General features: G+C 26.7%; 1 protein-coding gene across 2 annotated transcripts in view; it reads right to left on the minus strand.

The window, feature by feature from the left end:
- LOC136986351 (isovaleryl-CoA dehydrogenase, mitochondrial) overlaps positions 1–26,262 on the minus strand; it is a 31,905-nt gene that overhangs the window by 1,830 nt on the left and 3,813 nt on the right. For both annotated transcript variants that reach the window (XM_067283865.1, XM_067283866.1), the window contains exons 2-12: positions 23,982–24,071; positions 19,919–19,970; positions 17,730–17,899; positions 14,798–14,891; positions 13,926–14,059; positions 13,749–13,845; positions 4,877–4,970; positions 3,394–3,475; positions 1,583–1,687; positions 1,251–1,323; positions 136–271 (exon numbers count right to left, since the gene is read on the minus strand). In XM_067283865.1, coding sequence (XP_067139966.1) covers positions 136–271; positions 1,251–1,323; positions 1,583–1,687; positions 3,394–3,475; positions 4,877–4,970; positions 13,749–13,845; positions 13,926–14,059; positions 14,798–14,891; positions 17,730–17,899; positions 19,919–19,970; positions 23,982–24,071 — 1,127 coding nt within the window. The remainder of the gene's footprint in view (positions 1–135; positions 272–1,250; positions 1,324–1,582; positions 1,688–3,393; positions 3,476–4,876; positions 4,971–13,748; positions 13,846–13,925; positions 14,060–14,797; positions 14,892–17,729; positions 17,900–19,918; positions 19,971–23,981; positions 24,072–26,262) is intronic.

The raw sequence follows: 26,262 nt of genomic DNA on the forward strand, positions 1-26,262 counted from the left end.
CTTAGACTTTGAAAGAACAATTTAATGATATTAAAGAATATACAATTAAGCACTAATACTGGTTTTAGTAAACTATAAGTATTAAAAAATATTCCTTTATATATCAGGATTAAAATTTTACAAGTATATTCTTACTATTTTGTATATTCTTTATTAAGACTTCTTCCAATAATAAGTCTTCGTACTTCACTCGTTCCTGCACCAATTTCATATAATTTCGCATCTCTGAGGAATCGTCCTGTTGGATAATCATTAATATATCCATTTCCACCTAAATATAAAAAAATTACATTTCATTAAAATTAAAAATAAACAATTTGATTTAGAAAAATAATTCTTCACAAATCATAATTGAAGAATTTCTTTAAATAATTCATATATATATACAGGATGTCCCAAAATGAGACTGGCAAATTTCAGACAGTTATAAAAAACACCATGACAAGCATTTATTGTCAATAAATCCATCTTCACAAATTAGGTTTTGATACTACAGTCCATTCATCCTTACTTCATACTGGATGTAAACAAAATCATTTTATAATCTTTTGCCCCTCTTCTTACACTTGGCCATGCTATTTGCACCACATTTTGCACATGCAAAAAACACATGACAAATTTGTAATTTTTTGACAGGACAACAGTGTCAAGTAACTCTACAGACTTTTTCTAATATACATACTAATACACAGCGGTATTAATATGAAAATAGTGAATTCATACATATTTATAAATACCACCTTCAGATATAGGAGAAAATTCCTCTAACCTAGAGACTCACATGTCTTCACTGCTGGAGGAACTATCAGCCGTATTTATAATTACATTTTCTGTAATGTTATTTATGACAAAATACTTTGCTTAAATTATGTAAAACCCATAGCCAAGGCAATTGTGTAAATTTAGTTTAGGATATGATAATATTTTTACTTTGACCATACAAATTATTGACACATTTGTCAATTTGTTGTGATGCCAAAATAGTTCATTTGTAAACAAGTTTATTAATTATGGTGTCCTTTATAACCATTAAAGTTTGTTGGTCTCATTTTTGACACCCTGTATATAAAAATAAAGTATAAAATGTTGATTCTTTATTAAACTGACAGACAAAAGCATGCTTACTATTGATAAATAATATTTTTATGTATCAAATCAACATATTCAATTTAAATTGATATAATGGCAAATTAAATAATTTGATATTACTCATTGATTTAACTGTTATTGAGCCATTAAAACAAACTTACCTAAACACTGAACTGCATCTAAAGCTACTTGTGTTGCCTTTTCAGCACAATATAAAATAACACCTGCACAATCCTAAAAATTTTAAATTTTTATATATTAATTAATAAAGTTCTGTAACATTTGAAATTTTTGGTTATATCTTTTAAAATTAATATATATCATTACTCAGCAGAAATTTATTGAAAGAAACTTCAGTTAAATCTGTAACCCTCTTTATTGGAAATTTCATATTAGAACATATTAAAAATTAATTTACAAAAAATATATATTCTCATTGTAAATTGTTTAATTTATGTATGTTATATTCAAATTTTTACAAGAAAACATTTACCTTAGAACTGACATGACCTTTATCTGCTGCTCTTGCAACATTATACAGGTAAGCTCGACAAGCATTCAGAGTTGTGTACATGTCAGCCAATTTTCCTTGGATTAACTGAAAGAGATAAATTATTCAATAATATAATTTCATTTTACATAAAAAGAATTAATAATAATATATATCAGAACAATATTTTAAAGAGTAAATTTTGTACTGTTATAATATTAAAAATTGTCTTATTACTTAAATACATTTCTATATAATCCAATAATCCATGGGAAAACCACAGAAAATTTTACAAAGGAGAGGGCAAAGATTAGAGACAAATAATTACATCCAGGGCCTATCAGAGAGGGGCAGCAGCCCCTATCCTCGCAATATTAGGGGCCTCAACTTGGAAACTTAATAGGTTAAACAAAAATATAGAAGGCCAAGTAATTTGCTAAATTTTAACATTTGTAAAATTAAATTCTAAATTTCTGTAGGAGTCAAAAAGGATTGAGAGATATGAGCCAGTCCCTGATTGGCTAGTATATCACCCTGACCAACCAGCAATAGGGGTGCCATTAACTGCTCGACACAGGACTGCATGCCTGGTGTGGTGTTGTCTTGATCTCAACTGGGCCATTGATGAATCTTGCTTCTATCTGTTAGGGAATGATAGCCTTGAATGGGTTTGGCAGTATGCCAGAGAATTCTATGTGCCAGTCCTTTTTGCTAAGCATCACACTGGCCTCTATACCGGGATCATGATTTGGGGAGGCTTTGCTACTTAGTTAAAAATGGTTGCCAGATGTCATTGATGACCATTCTTAACTAAGTAGCAAAGCCCATTAAGATGTTCTACTGTCCTCCCTTTATCATACCCCACTGTGCAAGTCACACCGAAACTTTCAGTGTATGATACAGGGAATACTCACTTCTTTTTAACCTCTCACATCTTGTCTATGTTCTCTGTACATCTCATCAAAATTATTTCACACCTACAGATATTCCATTATTAATTTTATAAAAATTTCGCCTCTTAATATATACTTAATTTTAGATTTAAGTTCACCCCTTTTTTATGTTAGCACAAGTTATACTGTCCTAATCTGTACAAGTGTGGAGCCAAAAGAATTTTTAGCTCCATTTTTCCCCTCCTTTTTTCAACTACGTCTATATCTTCTTACGAGTCATGTTGGTTTAACTGTCACTATCTCGGGTAATTAAGTTTTATTATATAAACCATTGTACGTGTAACCTAATTTTTTCAATGCATTCTGTTAATTTGTAAACATGAAATCGATTTGCTGATAAATATGTAATAATAGGACTGAAGAGGGATGTTAAGCCCGAAATGCATATCTGTTCACACCAATAAACCAACCTTTTTCTACTGAAAGTGTTTCCTGTGTGATATGTTCTCAATGACAACATTGTGCTAAGAAAATACATATACTAATTAAACACCTTAGTATTTCCAGCAACAAAATAATTTAATAAAATAAGAACATTTACGACTATTTTCAGTAGTCCTCCTCAGTTAAGCCTCTTTAAAACGAAACAGAATGTAAAATAGAACACAAGCAATACCACGGTTTAAATTTGAAAATAATAACCACAATACATATAATAGAGCAACCAAAATAACAACAAGCAACCAAAATTTTTTAAGATGTTTAGGTATTTCAGAATTTTAATTATTCAGCTTTAATGATGTGTAATAATAAATAAGAAAAAAGTAAAAATGTTCAGATTAATATCTAAAAAAAACAAATCTTTAATAAATTCAAAAATTTATTTTATTTATTTTAGCAATAGTTATTTTTAAAACATACCTGAAATTCACCAATTCTTTTACCAAATTGTTTTCTATCATGAACATACTCAAAAGTTATATCACAACAAGCTTGCATAATTCTATAAAATTATAACAAAAAGAATTTCTAATTATGATTATTATTTAAATAAAAATAAATATATATGCTTTTAATATATATTATAGCTTTCTTTAAAAATTACTATAATAAAATTCAAAACATATGAAAACTCCACAAGTTTAAACTTTATATCTTGTAAATTAATATTTAATTTTGTGTGTAATAAAATTCAATGTAATCATGCATAAATGAAATAACCAGAAAAAGTTATTCTAATTGGAAAACTAAAAATGCTCACAAGATTTCTAAACTGCCAGATTCATTATAACAAAATTAAAGTACTGAGTTTATACAGGGTAATTCAGAAGTAACAAAATTTTTTAAAAATTAATAACTGCAAACTATTTACAGTAAGATGATGCAGTTTTCACAGAAATGCTTAGAAAGAAATTGGATTTTTTTATGTGTAATAAAAATTTTAGTGCCAATATAGTTACATTTCTTGCCATAGATGACACTTGATAACATTACATAATTTGTGAAGTTGTTACTAGAGCTTATACTAAGAACATTTTTATTTTTTTATTCTTATTTTAACAAATTTACAAATGATTTCAGTTTTTTTACAGCATCATCTTAGTGTAAATAGTTTGTGAGTTATTAATTTTTTAAAATTTCTGTGACTTTTGAATCAGCCTGTATAATGAAAGTTTTAAATTCACTTCAAAATTCAGTTACTAAGGCAAAATTTGGCATTGCTGTTGGCATTAATATGCATATTAGTATAAGTATATCAAACATTTCAAAGCCGGATATATATATACATATACATATACAGTATATATACATACATAACCAAACAATCACCTTAAATAATTGAGTCATAAAATTGCTATTTTAATGATTAATACTAAATAATTTGCTACTAGAGGTAGATGTTAGGCACCATCTCTTATCTAAATTAATAATTATAATTTTAATAATTTATTAAATAATTTAGAATCATCTGGAAGAAAAGATGATTCTAAATTAGCATAAGTTCTAAATTTACATAAATTTTCAGTTTGTAAAAATTTCTTATATAGTATCAAATAAACTTTAATCTGATGACAACATTTCTTATTTAATGGAATTTATTACAAGAAGCATTTTTACACAAATATAGAATTTAATAACTAAAAGAGTTTGTCCTTGTACTACATAAATTATAATTCTATCAGTCATAATTTAATCTAATTAAAATATTTAAGTAATGAAGTTAATAAATAATATAATTCTGTTTGCTGACAACTTCCATTTGTCAGTAAACAGAAGTAACAGGTTGTGTATGTGCTAATGCAAAAGTAACAACTTTTGTATTAGTACATACACAACCTGATAATAAACCCAAAAGTTAGTACGTTATTTCTTTACATATATTTAAAAAAACAAATTTATTTACCCAACTGGACCAGCAGCAAGGACTAATCTTTCAAAATCTAAGCCACTCATAAGTACATAAACACCTTTATTTTCTTCTCCAACTAAGTTTTCAGCTTTAAAAAAAAATTATAATTTTGTTTCCAGGTTTTTCTTATATGTGGGGGTTAATAAAACCTATAGTAAAATATCTAAGGCAAATTGAAAAACCTAACAAAATTTTGTAATAAAGTTTGAAATGAGATCGTAAATTTATAAAAATTTACAATCTCATTAAGACTTCATAATTTTGTTTAAACTTAAATGCTATAAAATAGGCCTGGCCAACCCAAATTGTTTCGCGGGCCACTTTGATCACGCGTAACATTACGGTGGGCCACAATTTAGGCAAACATCTAAGCCATTTTTAAAAAAGTAAACAAATACAAAATGAATAAGATTTTATTGTTATACCAAGAGTTCGTACTTGCACTTGTGCGTTGTAACAATGATACATGCAAATTTTCATTTATTTAATTGTTTTGGTATACACATAACAGGAAACCAAAGTTTTAATAGATATATAATATCGCTTAGCGGGCCACACAATTTAACGTGACGGGCCACGGGTTGGCCAGGCCTGCTATAAAATATATACAACATGAACAAGATTCAACATTAAATCAACTTTGCACATTTACCTGATATAACAATTAACTACAAAAATCACTTGAGTTTTTTTTTCCAGTACAATAGATAAAATTAATTCATTATTACATTTTCTTAAATTATAACTAAAGTATAATCAACAGATTTTGAACAATTTCAGCAATAGTATAATTCATTACTTTTTAAAAATTTGTACAAGTACTTTTCAATCTCTTATCTCTTGTTTTACCACCAGCTGCATTCTGAAAAAATGGCTTCTAAACTGAACAAATTAAAATAAAAAATTTTAAAATAATATCTACATTTTACAGTTTAAATTTTAAAAAATTTTATCATCATAATTAAATATGCTAAATTCTTAAATATTCTGCAAATGATAAACCACTTTTAGTAAGAATGATTAAAACTAATTTATTATTACCAAAAAATTCAAGAATACATTAAAAATTTTTAAAAGTATAAAATATAATATAAATTTTAATCCATTAAATTTAGAAGATAGTTTTAAAATAATGATTGATGATAAACCACATTTGCTGAAGCACATGACTGTTACTGCTACATAAAATTTAATGATTTTTATAATTTAGCCTTTTTTTTAAATATGGAATTATTACTTTGAGATTTGAAAAATTTTTTATCACAACAAAAATTACTTGAGTATTAGAACAACATTATGATAATTTTTCAATGTCCGTTGATGACAACAATTCGTTTTCATTGTTCCATTGTCTTAGTGTTTGTATGTTGTGTAAGTAAATAAAATAAATGGCAGAAACTAAATAAAATAACAATAATATAAAACAAAACTTTAAAAAATTAAACAGGTTTTTATATTTTGTATTTAAAAAATTTCTTTGGATTAATATATAAAGAATATAACACAAAATTCAAAAATGCAGTACATTTTACTTTTTTATATTAAAATTTATTAAAAATAAAAAAATTATTCTAATAAATTAAAAACTCTTAAAAAATAATGAGTTGATTTAACTAAAATTAAAAAAAAATCAATATTAATGCATTTAAAATGGAATTAAGAGTGAATATTGCAGTAATTTATCAGAAGTAAAATAATTCAAATTCTCAAGGAGGATATATAATTTCTATCTACTCTTAAAATCAAGCTGACTCAAGTGATCATTAACTCTGACAGTTTTAATGTAATCTTGATCATAATATTTTACTTATTTTGAAAGTGGGTTCTTAATAAATAGACATGCTGAAATATATAGAAAAAACTTTTTATTTTTATTTGTTTAAAATTACTGTATCATAAAGATATTTGTTCACATTCCATTTTGTATTAATTTATTTTTCAGAACTGTATTTTATATATGTAATGTTTTGTCTGATTTCTGTTGACTACTCACTTTTTATTATTAATAGTTAAAGTTCAATTTCTTTTAAATTAAATTTGATTAGTTAATTGTAAATTCAATTTCTTCCAATAAATTTGTTTATATTCATACAAATGAATATTTGTATGAATATTCACACAAATGAAAAATTGTTCAATTCTTATGAATAAAGATGTGATTACAAGTAACATTAAGTAATAATACAAATGAGTTTTCTTCTAAAAATACTATTGTTTACAATAAAATGTTTATTTTCATATTTTTAGGGAATTAACTCATTCAGAATGAAGAACAAATAGTTTTGTTAAACAGTATTATCTGAGCTTAATTAGAAATTTATAGCTAATTTTTAAACAATACGGGGGGCGTGTTTGAACGTCGGCGCTGCGAGTGACTTTTTCTGTGAACCTTTCATTTGTGCAGCGAAGTGGTGAATTACTGTTTATTTGATTAACTTATTATTAAACAAGTTTAAACTAACACTAACTAAGTGAAGGTAAAGGAAAAAGCAATAATACAAAAAAATAATAATATGCAAAGATCTCCAGTCAAGCGTGGAAGACCTCCACTGACCAGAACGAGGACAGAGAACAAACAAGCTCAACCAAGCACTTCAAGCTCCAAACTCATTACGGATTACGGAACACAACCGAAAAGTGATTCACAAGAAGGAACAAAAGAATTCTCGAATCAAAATATGGAACCTGGTCAGCAGAATTCATTAGGCTCAACAGGTGAGTCACCTAATATTAATTCAAGCCTTCTTACTAATCCAGCAAGTCAACTTGACACCACAACTGCACTTCTATGGACTAAAATATCAGATTTAATAAATGCTTCAAATGATAAACTGTTAGAACAAATGGTCTATATAAAAGAAGACGTAGAACGAATACGTCAAGATATACGTGAGACTAAGGAAAGACAGATATATATGGAGGAAGAAATTAAAAATTTAAAACAACAACTAGAAAATCAAAAAAGTGAAAATGAACTAACGCAATTTAAAATAGACTCTTTAATTAATGATTATAATTATAAAAAAAAAAAAAAAAAAAAAAAAAAAATAATTGTATACAAATATCCAAGCTCGAAATCCATATCTACGTTAGAGGTATATAACTTTATGACTAATGTACTAAACATTCACGATATAGCCCAAACTGAGATAACAGAAACAAACTTAATAACTAAGAAACCTAATACAACAGTAAGAATAACATTCAGCAATAAGCAACTTCGTGATAAATTTTTCTATACCTTTATTCAAAAGAAACAACAAAAAAACGCATTAGAAGAATGGGAAGATATGCAAATATCCCCAGATTTGACTAAAAACTCAAGGATAAGAAAGAAAAATTTACTCCCAATACTTCATGAATTACGAAAACAAAAAGACCAAGTTAAACTCCGTAATGATATATTAACGATAAACCAAGAAAAAATAACATATAGCCTAAAATTGAGCAAATTGGTTTATGTAAATAATTTTCGTCCTTATAGTAATCAAATAAATACAGACAGTTGATATCATGTTAAGCAAAAATATACGCAACATAACAAAGTCATAAAGAATAATCAAATGGTTTCCATTGCTAACTGGAATGGCCAAGGAATAAAAAATAAAACGTCACTAATAAATAATTTTTGTGTTAAATACGATCCGGATATTTTAGCAATTACTGAAACTTGGATTACTTCAAATTTGTATTATAAAACAAAATTTTTTAATAACTTTATAGTGGAATCGATCCAAGCACAAAAACCTACAGGTCCAGGCCGTCCAAGTGGAGGTATATGTATCCTTATAAAAAAGAACCTTGGTAAAATAATTGACATAACAAAATTCAACAATTATATGCTACTTCTTATCTCATTACAGAAGCCTACTTTGGTAAATAAAACGAATAATTTAATAACATTATTAATTGCTTATATTCCGCCTGATGATCTAAGTACTTTAAAAAATATGTTTAAAACATTAGAAAGTTGGAGTCATATTTCTCCGCTCATTTTGGTAGTGGGAGATTTTAATGCAAGGATTGGTGAGTTAATAGATTCAAAATATAAAGGTGCCAATTTCAATATATCTAATAAACGTCTTTCGAAAGATAAACAAACCAACAGATTGGGTAAAAACTTTATCGAGTTGCTAACAGAACACAGATTGTTTCTTCTTAACGGCAGAATTCAACAGGATATTCCAGCTGAACATACTTGCTTGACTAATACGGGTGCTTCGACCATAGATTTCACAATTTGCTCTGAATTATTCTTAGATTGTTGTGTAGAATTTCAGACTACGAATTTTGATATTTCAGATCATTTTCCTACAATAGCAAAATTCCGTTTATTTCCTTTTGAGAATTCGGATTATATATATAACAACAACTTCAAGATAAAGTACAAATTGGCTAGTTATGAGTCCGAAATTGGAAATCGGTTTAAAAATATGCTAGAAGTAACTAATAATAACTGTGAAGAGGTATACAAAATAATGATGAATATCATGAATGATTATATAATATCAAACAAGGATAACAAATACGCGCAAAATAAAAATAAAAAAATCTGGTATGATTCCGATTGTTACAAAGAAAAACGGCGAAAGCAACAAGATTTAAAAATTTACAGGCAAAATCCTAATAAAGAAAATTTGATTAATTACAAAAACTCCAAACGAATCTACAATAACTTAATTAAGACGAAAAAGAAAAACTACTTTTGTAGAATTGAATCAAATTTAATAAATAATAGTAATAATAGCAAAATATTTTGGAATACCATCCGAAAATTTCGACCAAAAGCTAATCTAGGAGATATTAACATTTGTATAAGATTCGAAACTTGGAAGAAATTTTATCAAAGCTTCATTATAAAAAATTTAAAAGTTCCAATGGAAAGAAATATTAATTATTATGATGATTATTTAAACGCTGACTTGACTATGAATGAACTCGACGAAGTAATTCAAAAAACAAAAAACAATACTACCCCAGGGGATGATAACATACCAACCAAATTCTTAAAAATGCTACCAACGGAATCTAAAATAAAATTATTGAAAATATTCAATGCTATGTACAGCACATTGTCCTATCCTGAATCTTGGAATTCCATAATCATGACGATGATCTATAAAAAGGGAGACCAGATGGCTCCAGAAAACTATAGACCTATAGCTTTGTTATCTACACTTGGAAAATGTTTTACATCGATACTTGCAAAAAAATTTCAAAATTGGATCAAAATCAATGAGTTAGAAGCAGAATTTCAGTTTGCTTATACAAAAAATAAAGGCACCGAATTTGCGATATTTACTTTGCTAATGATTATTCAAATATATCTCGTAAAAAAACATAGAAAAGTGTATGCTGCTTTTATAGATATTAAAAAGGCATTCGATTCAGTATATGTACCTTTATTACAACAAAAACTTAAGGAGAGTGGTGCTAGTTCTCAATTTACAGGAACAATATCAATATTATTTCAAAATTATAAAATAAAGATTAAGCACGGTAAAAACATTCTTCCACCATTAACGCATTCACGTGGTATTCTTCAAGGAGATCCATTATCTCCACATTTATTTAACTTTTATTTGAAAGATATAGATCATCTTTTTTCTGAAGTAAACGATGGTATAGTCATAGGCAATAAAGCATTTCATTATATTCTCTTTGCTGATGACTTGGTTGTGGTAGCACCGACAAAAATTTCTCTCCAAAGGAAAATCAATCAATTAAATTCGCATTTTAAGTCTAAATATTTAGCAGTTAATCCAAGTAAAACTAAAATAATTATTTTTCGGAACAACAGTAAAATATCTGTTAACGAAACAAAAATTTATCATGAAAATATCCTGCTACAAACTGTCAATGAGATAAATTACCTAGGAATTAATTTTGACTGGAACTTAACATTTAAATCGCACATTTCTAAACTTAACAATAAAGTCAATCAAGCAATCGATAATCTTTTGTTTTTATGCAGCAGATTGAAAACTTCTGACTTAAGAATACACATGAAACTTTACAATTCGATTATTAATCCAATGATATTTTACGCCAGTTCCATTTGGAGCTTGGATTATCTCTACAAATTAGAACGATTCCATATTTACTATCTACGCAGATTATTTCAGTTAGAACGGACAATACCCGGATATGCACTACGTCATGAAACCAATCGTATATGGTCTTTCCCGTTCATATTAAAACGAATCATTAAATTTTATTACAGACTCAAATTCAATAGTGACAACAATTTGATTGCTCTATATCATGAAAACATCAAGCAAAGTAAACTTCAAAAAAATAAACAGCTATGGCATAACAAATTAAAAACTATCTTCAACTCTTTTGGAGTATCAGAACTACTATTTCAAGATAACATTCAAGATTGGAAAACAGGCTACTCACTACTTTTAAACTCAGCTATGGCACAATCCATAAACAAAGATCAGTTCTCATTACATAGCAGTAAATATCATCCGTGGTACTTAGATATATTTAAAATACCATCAGTTCAATCATATATGTTGTATTCGGTAAACTTGAATGTAAAACGCTTTATAGCACAACTTCGTTTAAATAAAAATTCGCTGTATGTTAACAACACTTACATAAGCTTATCAACAAAATGTTTCTTATGTAACTCCGATGATTCAACACCTTATCATTTAATACTAAAATGTCCAAAATTAAATGATATTCGTGAACACTATGACATAACTCGAACTTATAAATGCAATTCGCTAATAGAATTGTTAAAAAACTTCAACAAAATGGGTAAAAAAGACTTATATAAAATTTATAACTATTTTTGTAAAATAATCGACATTTATAAAAACAAAACAAACTAACACTAATGAAGTATTAAAACATGTTATTATTAATGAAATAGAACAATAAAATTGTAAGATTCAAATTAAAAATGTTTGGAATGTATTCGCGGAAAAATAGGTGTAAATTAAAATCAAAAGTATTGTAAAGTAAAAAACAAGTAAACAATGTAAATGTAACCCCCTTGTAATAGGGAAGAAATTTACAATAGACAATAAATGATGATGATGATGATTTTTAAACAATACTATCATAATATTAAAGTTTGTTTAAATTAACTTACATTTAAATTTGTTCTTGTGTCAAAAAATTTTCCAGACATGCCTATTTGTAAAAGACATTTTTATTTATAGTAATTTAGTATTTTATGAAATGTTCTGTTTTTTTAAAATGTTAATTTGTATAGTGTAAGTTACATCATGTATTTTTATCTACTGGGTAATAAATATTTTCAAAATTGTTAATTTTTAAATTAACAAATTAATAAAATATAGTTGTTGAAAAATAATTTGTATGCATAGTTCATTTATTTATATTTCTTGCATTTTTATTTTATAATTTTGTACTTATTATTTACTAATCAATTAAAATATTTGAGTAAAAAACTGAAATTATGAGATTTTTGTACAGGTTTTAGATTCCAATATAATGAAATATTGTAGTTGTAAAGTTTAAAAGAAAATAAAATGAGTGACTATCACATTTTCCCTCTGATTATATTCAGCAGTTCAATAAAATTTTTAAGTTATTTAAAAGTTTTATCTTGTCCATCTGATTATATTCTCATTGCAATTTATTACAAGTGTAAAACTGAATATAAAATTTCCAGCGATTAAAATTATTTTAACAATAAAAGAAATTCTTTCATATTTCAATATGTTTGTAAAAGTCTAATGAAAACTTTTAAACCCTCAAAAAGCACTAAATATATTATTTTTTATGAAGGACATATTAGCTTGATGAGGGAGAAACTTCCAATTCTAGCAACTTAAAAAAGGAAAAGTAATCATTATACAGGGTCTTTATAATTAAAGTTCCATTTTAAAATGGCCATAAAAGAAAAACTACTGGACAGAATGTTATGAAACTTGATAATAGTTTACAGGAAGTTATGAGATATTATTTTCTACAAAAAAATAAATAGTTCAAAAACTCACCATCAGCAGGAAATGGCACTGTATGCAATGTTGTTAAACAAAATAAGACATGAAAACATTGGTTGAAAATGTTTTTAATTGTTTCTAAAATGTGTTACAAAGCATATTCAATGTGGCGTCCACCATTTTCTGAAAGCAAGTTAAATCACATTACTGTGTTCTCAACAGTAACTCTTAGCATATCAGGAGGAATGTTATGGACATGTTGGTGTATCGAAGTTTTCATTTCCACCAAATTGTTCATTTTCAACCAATATCTTTATGTCTTATTTCATTTAACAATATTGCATACAGTGCCATTCCCTGCTGGTAGTGAGTTTTTGAACTATTTCTTCTTGGGGGGAAATAAACTACCCTCTGTTCAGTTGGAGTACCAAAATGTACATATTGAAGTTAGAATTTAATAAAAAGAATAAGAAAAAAGTCCAGGTCAAGTTTCTTAAAAACTGTGGTATAATAAGACCTAAACTAATAACCATATATGTAGCTATAAAAGAAAAAAGGTCAAGCTAGTATAAAAAATAGAAGAGAGAGAGACATTCCTCTTCTGTCCTTTGTCTGAAGATGATCCATTAATTGGGTTGAAGATGTTTTCATTTTCCCAACCCACTGTTAAAGATATACTATTTGGTTTATCAAATTAGATGCAGAGACTCAAATTTATTTTTATGGTTATTTATAACAGTTATTAACGAAGACGGAAACTGATTATAAGTATGAAAGAAAACAACTTTTAATGCAGCAAAAATTGTTTCAGATGTCGTTATAAAGATTCCAATATACCAAATTTATTACTACAGACTGAAGAACTTAGGCAAAAAAGACATCTTATAATTTGAAAACTAATGAATATGACGATGCAAATTCTTAAAATAAATGATTACCAGGCACTTTACAATCTTCAAAAATAAGTTCTGCAGTTGGAGAACCACGCATTCCAAGTTTATCCAACTTTTGTCCTATACTGAATCCAGGCATACCCTAATTTCAAAAGAGCAGAATTTTATATTCAAATAAAAATAAATTTCTTCTTATATTAATGTCATTTTGTACTTTCATACTTTTTCAATAAGAAAAGCACTAATTCCATGTTGTGGCTGGCCATCTTGTTTAGTTCTAGCATAAACAAATAATACATCAGCTTCTGATCCATTTGTTATCCAGAATTTATTTCCATTCAACACATAGTAATCTCCTAAAAAAAAGTTGAATCATTGTCTTCTTGGATGCATAAAAATATAAAAGAAAATTGAATATCATAATTATATACAGTAAAATTGTAAAATTTAAATATACCATATATATAGTTTTCATACAGCATTATACTTCAATACTTAATAATGTTCAAACATTGAAGTTACACAGTAAATAATATTTGTGTCTAATTTTTAACAATTTTATCAATACGGAACTATTTTATTTTATTTATAAATCCTGTTAGAGACCCAAATGGTGTCAGTTGAAGAGAAAGTAAACTATATCCTTTGGCTTTCAGAATTGTTGATAATTGTTAGAAGGAAATGTTATTTATTATGATAAACTTGCCATAATGAATAGCACACTTTCTTATAGAAGCAGTTATTGATTTAAGTTGTGCAAGAAAGTAAACCATGTACTCTGGTACATGGTTTACTTTCTCTTTAATTGGCACCATCTAGGTCTCTGATATATCTATAAATAAAATAAAATAAATTAGTTCTATATTGATAAAATTATGTAAAAGAACTTCAAAAGTTAAGATCTCAAATATTATTTACTGCATAGTTTTGACATTTATACAACTTTAGTTAATGAGTATAAAACTGTTCAACCACCCTGTGTATCAAATATATGAATCTAATACCAACAATAGAATTTTATTACTCAAATTTATCACTAAATTAGTAATCTATCACATTAATTCTATGTTACTAAAGTAACAGAAATCAAGCACCTTTCTTCTCTGCTTTGGTTTTCATCGAAACGACATCAGAACCAGATTCAGGCTCACTCATTGCCAATGCACCAACATATTCTCCACTAATTAACTAAAATAATGTCAGGAACAAACTAATAATTATTATTTAATAAATATATATTTGCTTATAATTTTTCTAAAATAAAATGGAAAAAAACTTTAATATTTCTAAATTTAAATAAAGCAATTCAAATACAAATAAACTTCTACTTAATACAAATCTACTTAAATTGATGATATTATATTTGCACTAATATATTACCATAAAAATCATTACTGTTAATTATAAAACTGTTATTTAAACTGAAAATATTTTATTATTATATGAAAACCCTAAAATTTTATTATCTAATTATTATTTTCACATTGTAGAGACTCAAAAATCAAATTTTTTGCTTGTTTGTTCTTTTATAACATAAATTTACTAATCATAGAAATATGTTCCTGAAAACTCTTACTATAATCAAGTTTACCACAAAAAAGTTTTTACTTTTATAACAAAAATTGAATAAAGATGCTTAATTCTCAACTAAACTTGTTAACAATAATAAACAATAATCAATTCTGTTAAAAATACCATCAAACTGGATGCAATCTGCTAAATTTTAATTTTTGTCAATTATTATTCAAAATAGTCACTTTAATAATAAATTTCTATATCTGGCACTCTGCCTTCAATAGAGAATCATAAAATAATGGTATTTGCCATGAAAAAATAATTGAATCTAACAAACAAACTAAATACACACAAAAATCAACTGCAAATGCATAAAACTGAAATGAATAATTTATGACAGTCAGTGAATATAATTAAAAGAAATTCTTGGAATTTCAACATTAATTCCCAAATTTCAAATTTATTCATATTCTATCATTATCAAATGATTTTGACAGATAATACAAAAAATATATATGCTTTCAAAGTTGTCATTTTAGAAGTATGCCAGAACTGTTAACTGATAAATTACATTAGGAAACACAATTTTGCAACAATTCCTCAAAAGTTAACAATTCAAAAATTTGACCCAAAATTTAAAAAAAAATTTTTATATTTAGTTAAAGTAACTATATTTCCAAAGCTTACAGATGTATTTTTCAAATTTCTACTTTGCAATATTGCTTATCATTTATTGTGAAATAAAATATGGCAAAAATCAAATAACAATACAGTGAAACCTTGCATTGTGGCCACCCCTGAAATTTCCTGTAAAACTGCATAAGTTTTAATACAAATTCAAGTCCATCTAGTAGGACACACACTAATTGACCAAGAAGTGTCATAAAGTAACATTTATCCCTATTTAAGTGGCCACATTCCTAAACTAAACATATTGTTTAAAGCATTTTAAATGAACTGAACTTTATTGCTATAGTTTTAGAAAAGTTTGCTGAGATCCCACTGATAGATGACATTCAAATAAAACAAATCTTCATTTACACTTGACAAATGAAATTTATCTGTAGATTTTAATAATTTTAAAGAAAATCAATATTTATTTGTTCAACAATTTATTACTAAATATGATTGCATTTTGTAAAAATAGAACTATGTCAATCAGTGATCTAAATCAATGATACATCACTTGAAACATTCGATGAAAAAAATTATTGATAAGTCTGATGTAAAAAGCTAGTTTTTTAATTAATAACAATTTTTTCAGACACTTCTACATATTTAGCAATTTCTGTTTAATCATGTTTTTTTTTTTATGAATTATCTTGTTAAAATACAGGATTTAAACAAAATTTTTATTACATTCATAAATGTATTGATTTTTTGTCTATGAGTACTAAACAATTCCATTTAGTTCTGTACTATAAATACATGAACAAATTCTACTGCAAACATCTTGCATTCATTGTACATGTACCCTGTATTTCAATTCTCTATTATTCAGTGTTAATAACTTACATTATCTTGTATGAAAGTTTAAATTATTGTATATTGCAAAGAATGTATAGTATTATGTAAATTTTAGTTTTATGTTTACTTATATAATCTGTTTTAAACTTCTAGCAGAATTCAATACAGTATTCAAATGGAACTTTTTAAACTATATTTGATATGTTTGAAGTTTAGCAGCATCTTCACCACATACATTGCAATTTCTTTTTACAATTTATATGACATTGTATCATTTCCAAAACTCAAAAAGCATAATATGTCTGAAATGTTTTTTATCTGAAGACATTTCAATTTAATTTTATTCAAAGAAATGTGAAGTAAAATGTCTAAAATAAGTTTCTAAACAAGAATACAATCTCACATTAGCAATAATGGATTAAATTTCACAACTATTACATTCAATAATAAATTACACATCTATGTTAAGTAATGACAACTATTAAAACTATGCAAAAACTTTCTGTTCAACCCAATATAAGCTTTACTTATTAATCATGGCATTCAAGAAGTGTGTTGAAGCAATGAAGTCTAAGAGGAAAGTTGTAATATTGATAACTAAGACAAAGAAAAAAACTTATTTTGTAATGTATGAAAGTGGTACATATGTGGCAGATCTGGCAGCCAAGTTTACAATGCTGAAGTTGACATTATGTGATCAGTAAGCAATTTTATTTTCATTAAAGAGTATTTACATATTTTATTTATTGTTTTAATTTATTATTAGAACATTTTATTATGTTATTTTTACCTTAAATTATGTGTATTTGCTGTTTTAAGTTTATTGAAATGAGCATTGTTTAAGGTCTAAAAATGGATTAATTCATTTTCCATTATTTCTAATGGAAAAAAATTGATTCAGAGTTCAAATGATTCAGTGTTCAAACAGCCTCATGCAATAAATTAAATTCAAAGTACAAGGCACAACTGCATATCTATATAAAAATAACTGTAAAAGCTGTACAAATAATATATTGGTATATATATAGATAAGTAGATACTAACCTTAGGTAGATATTTCTCCTTTTGTTTCTCATTTCCATTTCTAGCAATTTGATTTATACAAAGATTTGAATGTGCTCCATAGCTAAGAGCAATAGCAGCTGATACTCTGGACATTTCTTCTAAGACAATGCAATGTTCCAAATAGCCACTCTGCAATCCTCCATATTTTTCTTATAAAATTTGTAATTAAATTATATATCTACATATCTTTATACTTATTTTATTGTAATACAGAGTATTTTTAAAACTGATATTCTTGATTAACCTATTTATCTATTAAAGACAGAGATTTATATTAAAAAAGAAGAAATTTCTTTTAATATAATATTTACATAATTACAGTCAAACCTCGGTTTTTGAACAACTCATTATTTGAACAAATTGCTTCGTGAACAGAATTTTGAACTCTTAATTGTCCTGCTGGCCATACAATAACTTGGTTGCTGAACAAGCTACTCAGCAAGAACTGAATACAGATAAGAGAAAGACAGATGGTCAATTCCTTATATCTCTAATTTATGTTAAAGAAAGTCAATGGTCTGACCAATCAATGACAGGACTACTGATTCAGAGGTTAGTGGTACTGAGATTGCCTCACGTAATTAGACATCACAATATGAATCATCAATGACATTGCTACTTGACTAAAATTTTAACGCATTTGTGGAAAAGATACTACTTCCATTTTTGGTATATGTTGCAATTGAATTTAAATCAAATTAATTAATAAAAACAGTGTTAACTGACATTCACCTAGTATAAATGACATCCAAGAATACATCTTTAAAGATGCTTAAAGTTAAATCAAATAAAAATTTATTATATATAACAGAGAATTACATTATATATAATATTACTTTGCATTTGTAAACATTTTTATACATGAAATACAGATAAAAAGGTTATGGAAAAATTTGTTTCAGTTTGAGAACAACTTTTAGGAACAAATTATATTCAAAAACCAAGGTTTGACTGTATTTAAGATTTCCTTTTTGTATAATCAAGATAATTATGTGTAATGCTTTTTGTTATAATAATAAAATCTAAAAAAATACAACATAAAAATCTGCTTTACTGAAATTCCTTTTAATAACAGTTTTTCTAAAGCATGTCAGAAAATACACAAGTGAGTTTGCTTGGTTGTTCAAAAGTGCTTGAGAAAACTGTTATTAAAGAGAACTCCAATAAAGCAAATTGTTGTTATTGTTATATATATATATATATATTTATTTAACAAACTTTAAGTTATTTCACATTATTTAGTAATTTCATTGGTTTTTCCAAATAATATATTAGAAATTTTGTTGAAAAGAAATATTCTGTTTAATAACAGCTTTGGCCTTTCAAAGAATTCAAGTTATTGTGAAAAGTGAAACAATATTTCTTAATAAAGATAATTGCTTCACTTTTCACAATAACTTAAATTCTTTGAAAGACCAAAGTTGTTATTGAACAGAATATTTCTTTCATCAAAATTTTAAACATATTAGCTAAGTTGTGGCTGAAGTTTTCAAAGCAAAAACATGAATGTCGGATATTCAATGCTGGTTTCCTGTAAGCCTAGAAGTTGATAATGGTGTTTGGAACATCAATGGAATCATGCTTGGCATTCCAAATGCCATTGTCAAACTTCTAGACTTACAGAATGGTGGCGCTGAATATTTGATGTTCATGTTTTTGCGATGAAAACTTTGAACGCAACCTCACTATTATTTGGAAAAAACCAATAAAATTAATAATGACAAGCAAAGATATCATTGTTTGACATTATTGATTGAAAATGAAAGATATGTCTTTCAACGATATGGATCTTTAATCTTTAAATTTCTAATATAAGGTCACGAATTCCACTACAAGAGTGGATAAATTTGTCCTGGAAGATGAAATGATTAAGCAAACTAGAAAAAGATGTGAACTCTTCTCAATCAAAATCAAATATATTTATATGCCTAAATTTTTTTTTTTCATTTGTTTGAATAGAAAAATTCTGGTATATAAACCACATACTTTATTACTTGTTAATTAATAAAATATCAGATTTTCATTTATTACATAAACATGTACTGAACATATACTTTTAACATTGTGCTTATATTTTGAAGAATGCCACTCAATCATGGAGCAATCAATTTGTTGAACCATTCATGTTAAAATATATAATTCACTGATAAAAATTAATATTGAAATACCTGGTACTGTAATACCCATAAATCCCATATCGCCAAGTTTTTTCCAGAATCCCTGCAAATTAAGAAAGATTTAAAACTTTAATTATTAAATACTAAATGATAAGAAATACCAAATTTTTAGCTTTTGTTCATCATTGTAATTATTATTTTTGATCATTTTATAATTAATTGTTATTTATAGAATTAATTATAACCTATCAAATATATATCTTCTAAAGTGATATAAAAATAATTTATTGTTGTAGTAATGTAAAATAAATATATATGATTTTAATAATCAAAAATAAATAATAATTAATACTTGAAAATAATTAATCAATCATGTTTTCAGTATCTTAGATAAATTTTATATAATTAATTAACTTCAGTATCTCAGTAACAATACAATTTATCAAAAATGAAAACAAGAAAATGAATTCTGCAACTCAATAGGAAAACACATCTATAAATATACAGCCTGAAAATTCGGCTTTGGTTGGTTTATTACATCTATAATCAGTGAAAAATTCTTTAATTCTTTTCTATTGATTTTATCAGTGGCTTCTGACTTAATATGAATGCTGCAAATGTTTAAAATTTTGTTTTCCTATTGTTTTAAAATAATATTTACAATAAGATAAAAAATTTTTCATAATAAAACTATAACTGTAGAAATAATACCCAAAAATTTCAATGTTCTAAAAAACTTCACTAACTTTCAAACAACTAAAATTTATATTACAACACAATATTATAATTTGTTCATTACAACGGTTAAAATATATTTTTTTAAATGTAAACTGTATTGTTATTTCACAATTCTCCTCAAACTAGAACAGCATACAGGAAATTACAAAAAAAAAATATTTTTACAAGACCAAAATGCTAATAAATATTCAAATAATCACTTTATTAATGCAATAAAATAATTTTTGAGATAGTTTATAACTCATCTTTAGATTTACACACAAAGCAAGTTTTGAAGATTAAAACTGTACCATCAAATACATGTTTTAAATTCAAATTGCATCAATGTAATACATGTAAACTAGTTAACATAAATTAATGAAACACCTATATGTAATAAAATTACCATTCACTTAAATAACCACAGCATGAAAGAAACCTTAAAATGCAGTGATATTTTTAATTTTTTAATGCTTTTGGTCATTTTCACTAATCTTCTTCAGGATAAAAAATGGTGATCAAATGATGGTTTTCATTTGACATGAACAGAACATAAACGTATTTCAAACATAATTTAAATATTTATTCTAGAACTAAAAAGAAATTCAAAATGAGAAAATACTGGACTTTAAATAATACACAAATGAAAAAAAGTATGCAACAATTACCAAGCACTTACCACTACATTTAATTAATTTACAATACTATAAAAAAAAAAAAAAAACAGTAAACTAAAACAACTACATTCCATAATAGTTAAGGGGCTGTCCATAAATTATGTCGACATTTTCCTTGAAAATTTTACTCTCCATCTTGTCCCAGTTTCTCCAAGTTTTTGTAACTCCCCCCTCCTCAGACATCCAACAAAACTCGACCCTCTTTAAACCTTTATCACTTTATAAATGATAGACATCATAAGTAGAAACGAAACATACCAAGACTTTTTGAAATAGATATAATAAAATGCATAAACTGTATAAAATTTAATGAAATAAACAGATGTCCACTGAAACTCAACTCCTCTCCTACCCTTTGTCTGACTTGTCTTTATCTCCTCCCTCTCTTTCTGTGTGTGTGTGTCATTTATGGAAATCCCTAAGACTAAACAACACTGAAATAAAAATCTGTTTAAAAAAGCTTTTCATTAACCTTAAATCAAAGCTATTTTAATATTTCTGTCACAATATTCTCAAATTGTTGTTTTCATTTGTTCCAATTATATCAGTAGCCATGGCCAGGGGTGTAAGTCATTTTCATATTTTCTATTCACAGTCATATCAACATTTGTGAGCACCTCTGTTGTTCTTAAAAGAACAGTTTTGAGTTCAGTAACACATCATCAGTCTCCTCCCATTTACCCACTGTTATTTTGTTCAAAACTAGCTGCTATGCCAAGGCAGTAATCATTTCTCCCTTTTTAACAGTCCTTTGTGTTTTTTTTATTTCTCTTTTAATGTCCCAAATGTTCTATTTATTTAGATCTGTTTCATTTAGCTTTAAAGGGATTTTATACACCTCAATTTCTGATCCTTCTTCGAACCAACTTTTTCATGTGTTAAATATTTTGATCATCATCAATCCCTTTTATAAGCAATTTAACTATTAAACTTGTTTTTTAAACAAACCTACAAGAATACACTTTTTCAATTGCCTCTCAACCAAGTTTGAGAAAGTTATTAGTTATGGATAGAACATTCCTGTTATTATTACAATGATCTAGTGTATATGCTGTACCAACCTTAAGTCTTTCACAATTCACTGCTACAATATATAGTAGGAGCAACATCTAGACAATTAAAGATTTGTATGTTAAAACATCAAAACTCTATTAATATATGTAAGACAAATATGGAGCTTGCCAAATATGTAATCAAAGATGCACCATACTAAAGGGATATAACTTTATTAAAACAAGTTTGCAACCAAAAGCAAGTTTTTGTAAAGAAATCATTATTAATAACAAAATACAACTCTATTAACCATTCCATGTTTTTACCTACAAGATTATTGGATAATTATGTGAGAATTGAACAAGTAAAAGGAAAACAATGCAAGTGAGACCTCATCAGAAGCTAATATATGTCAACTTTCTGACCTGAGAGAGTGTCAACTTACACTTTCTCAGGGTTGGTAGCGACACCTTTCTCGCAACTCTTGGTCACCTCTAAGATATTTGCTGCTTTGAATATGATGAGAAATGACCAATTCCAGTCAGTCATCACCTGTTCTTTCTCAGTTTAGTGTGTTTGTGTGCCTTTTTGGATTAGTGCTCTGTGCACTAGGATTCCTTGTCATCCTTCTATTTGCTGCTTCTGAAAAACTACATTCCAAAGATCCTCAACAGGGATTCTAGTTCTGATTTGTGAGGTACCAAAAATTTGTAATCTCTGTCTTTACAAAATGCAAATACACTGTATGTGTTGTACCAACTTTCATGACATCTAATAAATGTTTAAGTGTAGTAAATTGTGTTGAGTGAATCGATTCCAACTGAATCTTGTCCTTTCCTACTCCATCCTCTTACCCCTAGTTCACATATGAGAACGTGTATTGCCATCCAAAACCTCATGTAGTAGGTGTAACCTACTACATGAGGTTTTGGATGGAACCTCTTGGTGTCAAAAGAAAAGACTAGTAGAATCACACAGTGGTGCCTGGATGTCACCTGGTAACCCTCATAGTGGTGTCAGAAGTAACACCATCATTGCAGAGAAACCTTACAATTATATATAAAGATTTAATATAAATATAATCATATGTTAATGCATTTATACATAGGAGGTTGTTCTTCATTATAAATTATATTATCCTACACATAATTTTTATAATTTTGTTAATTTGTTTTATAAGTGTAAAAAATTTGTTGTTCAGTTATTATTTTACCTTTCCCTAGCATATGAAACTTGAAATTAAAACTATTCTAAAATCAGTAATTCATTCTAAAACAATTTCCTAAGACCAACAACCAGCATTTGAGCCTGTAAAAAGAAAGTTTAAACTTTTCAAACATTAACATCATTAAACTAAATTTATTGACTTATTAGATAATACTAGTATAGCCAATATAATTTTTTAATAAAATGACTCCTTTAATGACTACTAGCATTTTGATCTTGTGATGTTATCTACGGAGTCATCTCCTGTTAAAAAAAATACTAATTTCAGAAATATTTTTATAAAATCATATAACTATATAAATTTTAAATGATAACACAAAGAATCCTTAATGAATTAGATATATTAAATAGAACAAAATTCAAATTGTCCTAATAATATTAATTATGAATAAGAAATCAATTTCATCATAATCATTTATTTAACTTGCTACAAAATGTATAGAGTAATTAATACTATATGAAGTATGCCTGTATCAAAATATGAATATACAACAACTTACCTTAAAATCTGGAAAAACATTGTTTTTGTCAATATCCTGTGCATGTGGCCCAAGTTCTTTCTGAACAAACTGAAACACTGATTGTCTCAACTGCAATTTAATGTTTATAATAAAAAAGTTAAATAATATCATAGTTTTTTAAGTAATAAATACTAAATTTTATAACAACACATACATCAACCTAATTTGATTATTAGTGTCAAACAAACTGCTGGATTATTAATCAGACCATAACAAAACTAATCTAACAATTAAATGTAAAGCAATTTGGCTATAGGTAGGCAGTTAATATGCCATCTAACAAAATATTTAACTTTTAATTTAAATTTAGAATATTCTGCAAGAAATTGTCCTAAAGCAGGACTTGAACCTGCAATTCCTGATTATCGTGTAGGTGCATTGCCAGCTACATTACTCAAACTCACATCTGATCTTCACTTCCAAAGCAATTAGTTATTAAACTAATTTAGATATAATCATACTGGTCACTCATGGTTCCAACAGGGGATGACTTTAATGTCCATGGCTTTCTATGGCTCTCAGCTGACTTAAATTATCCTTATTATAGCCTATTTAATAATCCAGATGTTTGTTTGAATTACTAAATGTTAATTACTTTATTTTTTTAGTAATAAACAATACATCATAAATAAACCTTGAAATGGAATGATATAATTATTTTTCATTTTTTAAGTAATTTAATATGTCCTGCAACCTCCAAAATGATAATAATAATAATGCTGTGTAAAATATGTATTAAAAATTACCTTTGAATTATGTAGAAATTTTCACAAATAGAAAAAAATTTATTAAGGTTTGTTGGAAACTGCTTACAACAAAAATACCTTTGAATTGAATTGAAAATTAAAAAAAAAAATTAACTTTGATCAAACTTCTAAGAATTTTTTTTTAAATAAAACATAATACAAAACATTATCGTAAATTTTTATAATAAGGTTTTAAAAAGCATAGATGGTCAATACTCCGATCACTCAATCTAGTTCTTATTTTAGTAATTTCCGATTCAATTGATGTGGATGGAATTGTCTTTAATGCATTTAAGAGAAGACAGATGTTGACAGTATTACAGGTTCTGACAAGTACAGAATTTTCAGAGTCCTGCCACAAATAGGCTACATATCGATTATTGACAATCTGTGACATGCCATAATGAGCAAAAATTTAAAAAAACTAATAAGCAGGCTTAAAATTAATAAATAGAAATGTATTCTGACAGTTAATGAGTTAATTGTACTTTATATTTGTAAAATTTCCTCAACTTTAACACAAAATAAGAAAAAAGTGAACTTTTAAGAAATTTGCAGGATTTCCCAAGATAAGAAGAATTTCCTGACATATTTTCCAGGTTAAAAAAATGGCCAGGATCCTTGGAATCCTATTAGAGAAACCTGGTTACCTGTAATGTACTAGTCCAGTCATCTATATCTGAAATGTCAAATTTTTAATACTTCAGATATAGATGACTGGACCAAGAGATATAGATAACTGGATTAATTGAAATAATTATTAATTATTTCAATTAATTAATCCAGTTATCAATTAATTCAATTAATGATCTCAATTGTCCAATTTCAATGAATTCTGTACTGTTATTAACTTCAGTTAAAATGGCTTAGAGCTTACTTAGTTAAAGATAATGATAATTATAACCAAAATTCAGATCATAAGTGACGTTTTCATACTGTTTTTTAACAGGCTATATGCTTTGGAACTTGCTATTTCTGATGATATTAAATACAGTGTGTGATTGGTCAATGAACAATTTGAACTGCAAACAAATCAGACAACAAACACTTTTGCAAAAGATTTTTATGTTTGGACAACAAACACATTCAGATAACAAACATCTCAAAGAACAAACACAATAAGATGTGACGTAAAATAACGAATACTGACTGGTGGTGTTCCCTTATCTCCAGGTGACAGTTCAAAACCTTTTGGAGCACAGGAAACATTGACATCAATGCTCAACATGATACAGATCAAATATTATTCCTCTAAACTTTGAAAATCTCCCTTGTAATTCCAGCCTTTTGTTTAACTTTCTGACAGAAATAATTTTTTATAGTCTTCATGAGACTGTCAGGCACCTTAATAAATTTTACATCAATTTTTATTTTCAAAAGGAGAGAGTTCAACTGTCCCATCAGATATTCATTAACACTTTAACACACACTAAATTTAAAATTTAATCCGGGCCTCACATTTACATAAATTTTTGTACACTAGTTGATTTCTGTTCTCTGAATTTTGCAAGTTC

The sequence above is a fragment of the Centruroides vittatus genome, unplaced genomic scaffold (assembly GCF_030686945.1).
Source record: "Centruroides vittatus isolate TY-2023 unplaced genomic scaffold, ASM3068694v2 scaffold_1015, whole genome shotgun sequence".
Classification (NCBI taxonomy): Eukaryota; Metazoa; Arthropoda; class Arachnida; order Scorpiones; family Buthidae; genus Centruroides; species Centruroides vittatus.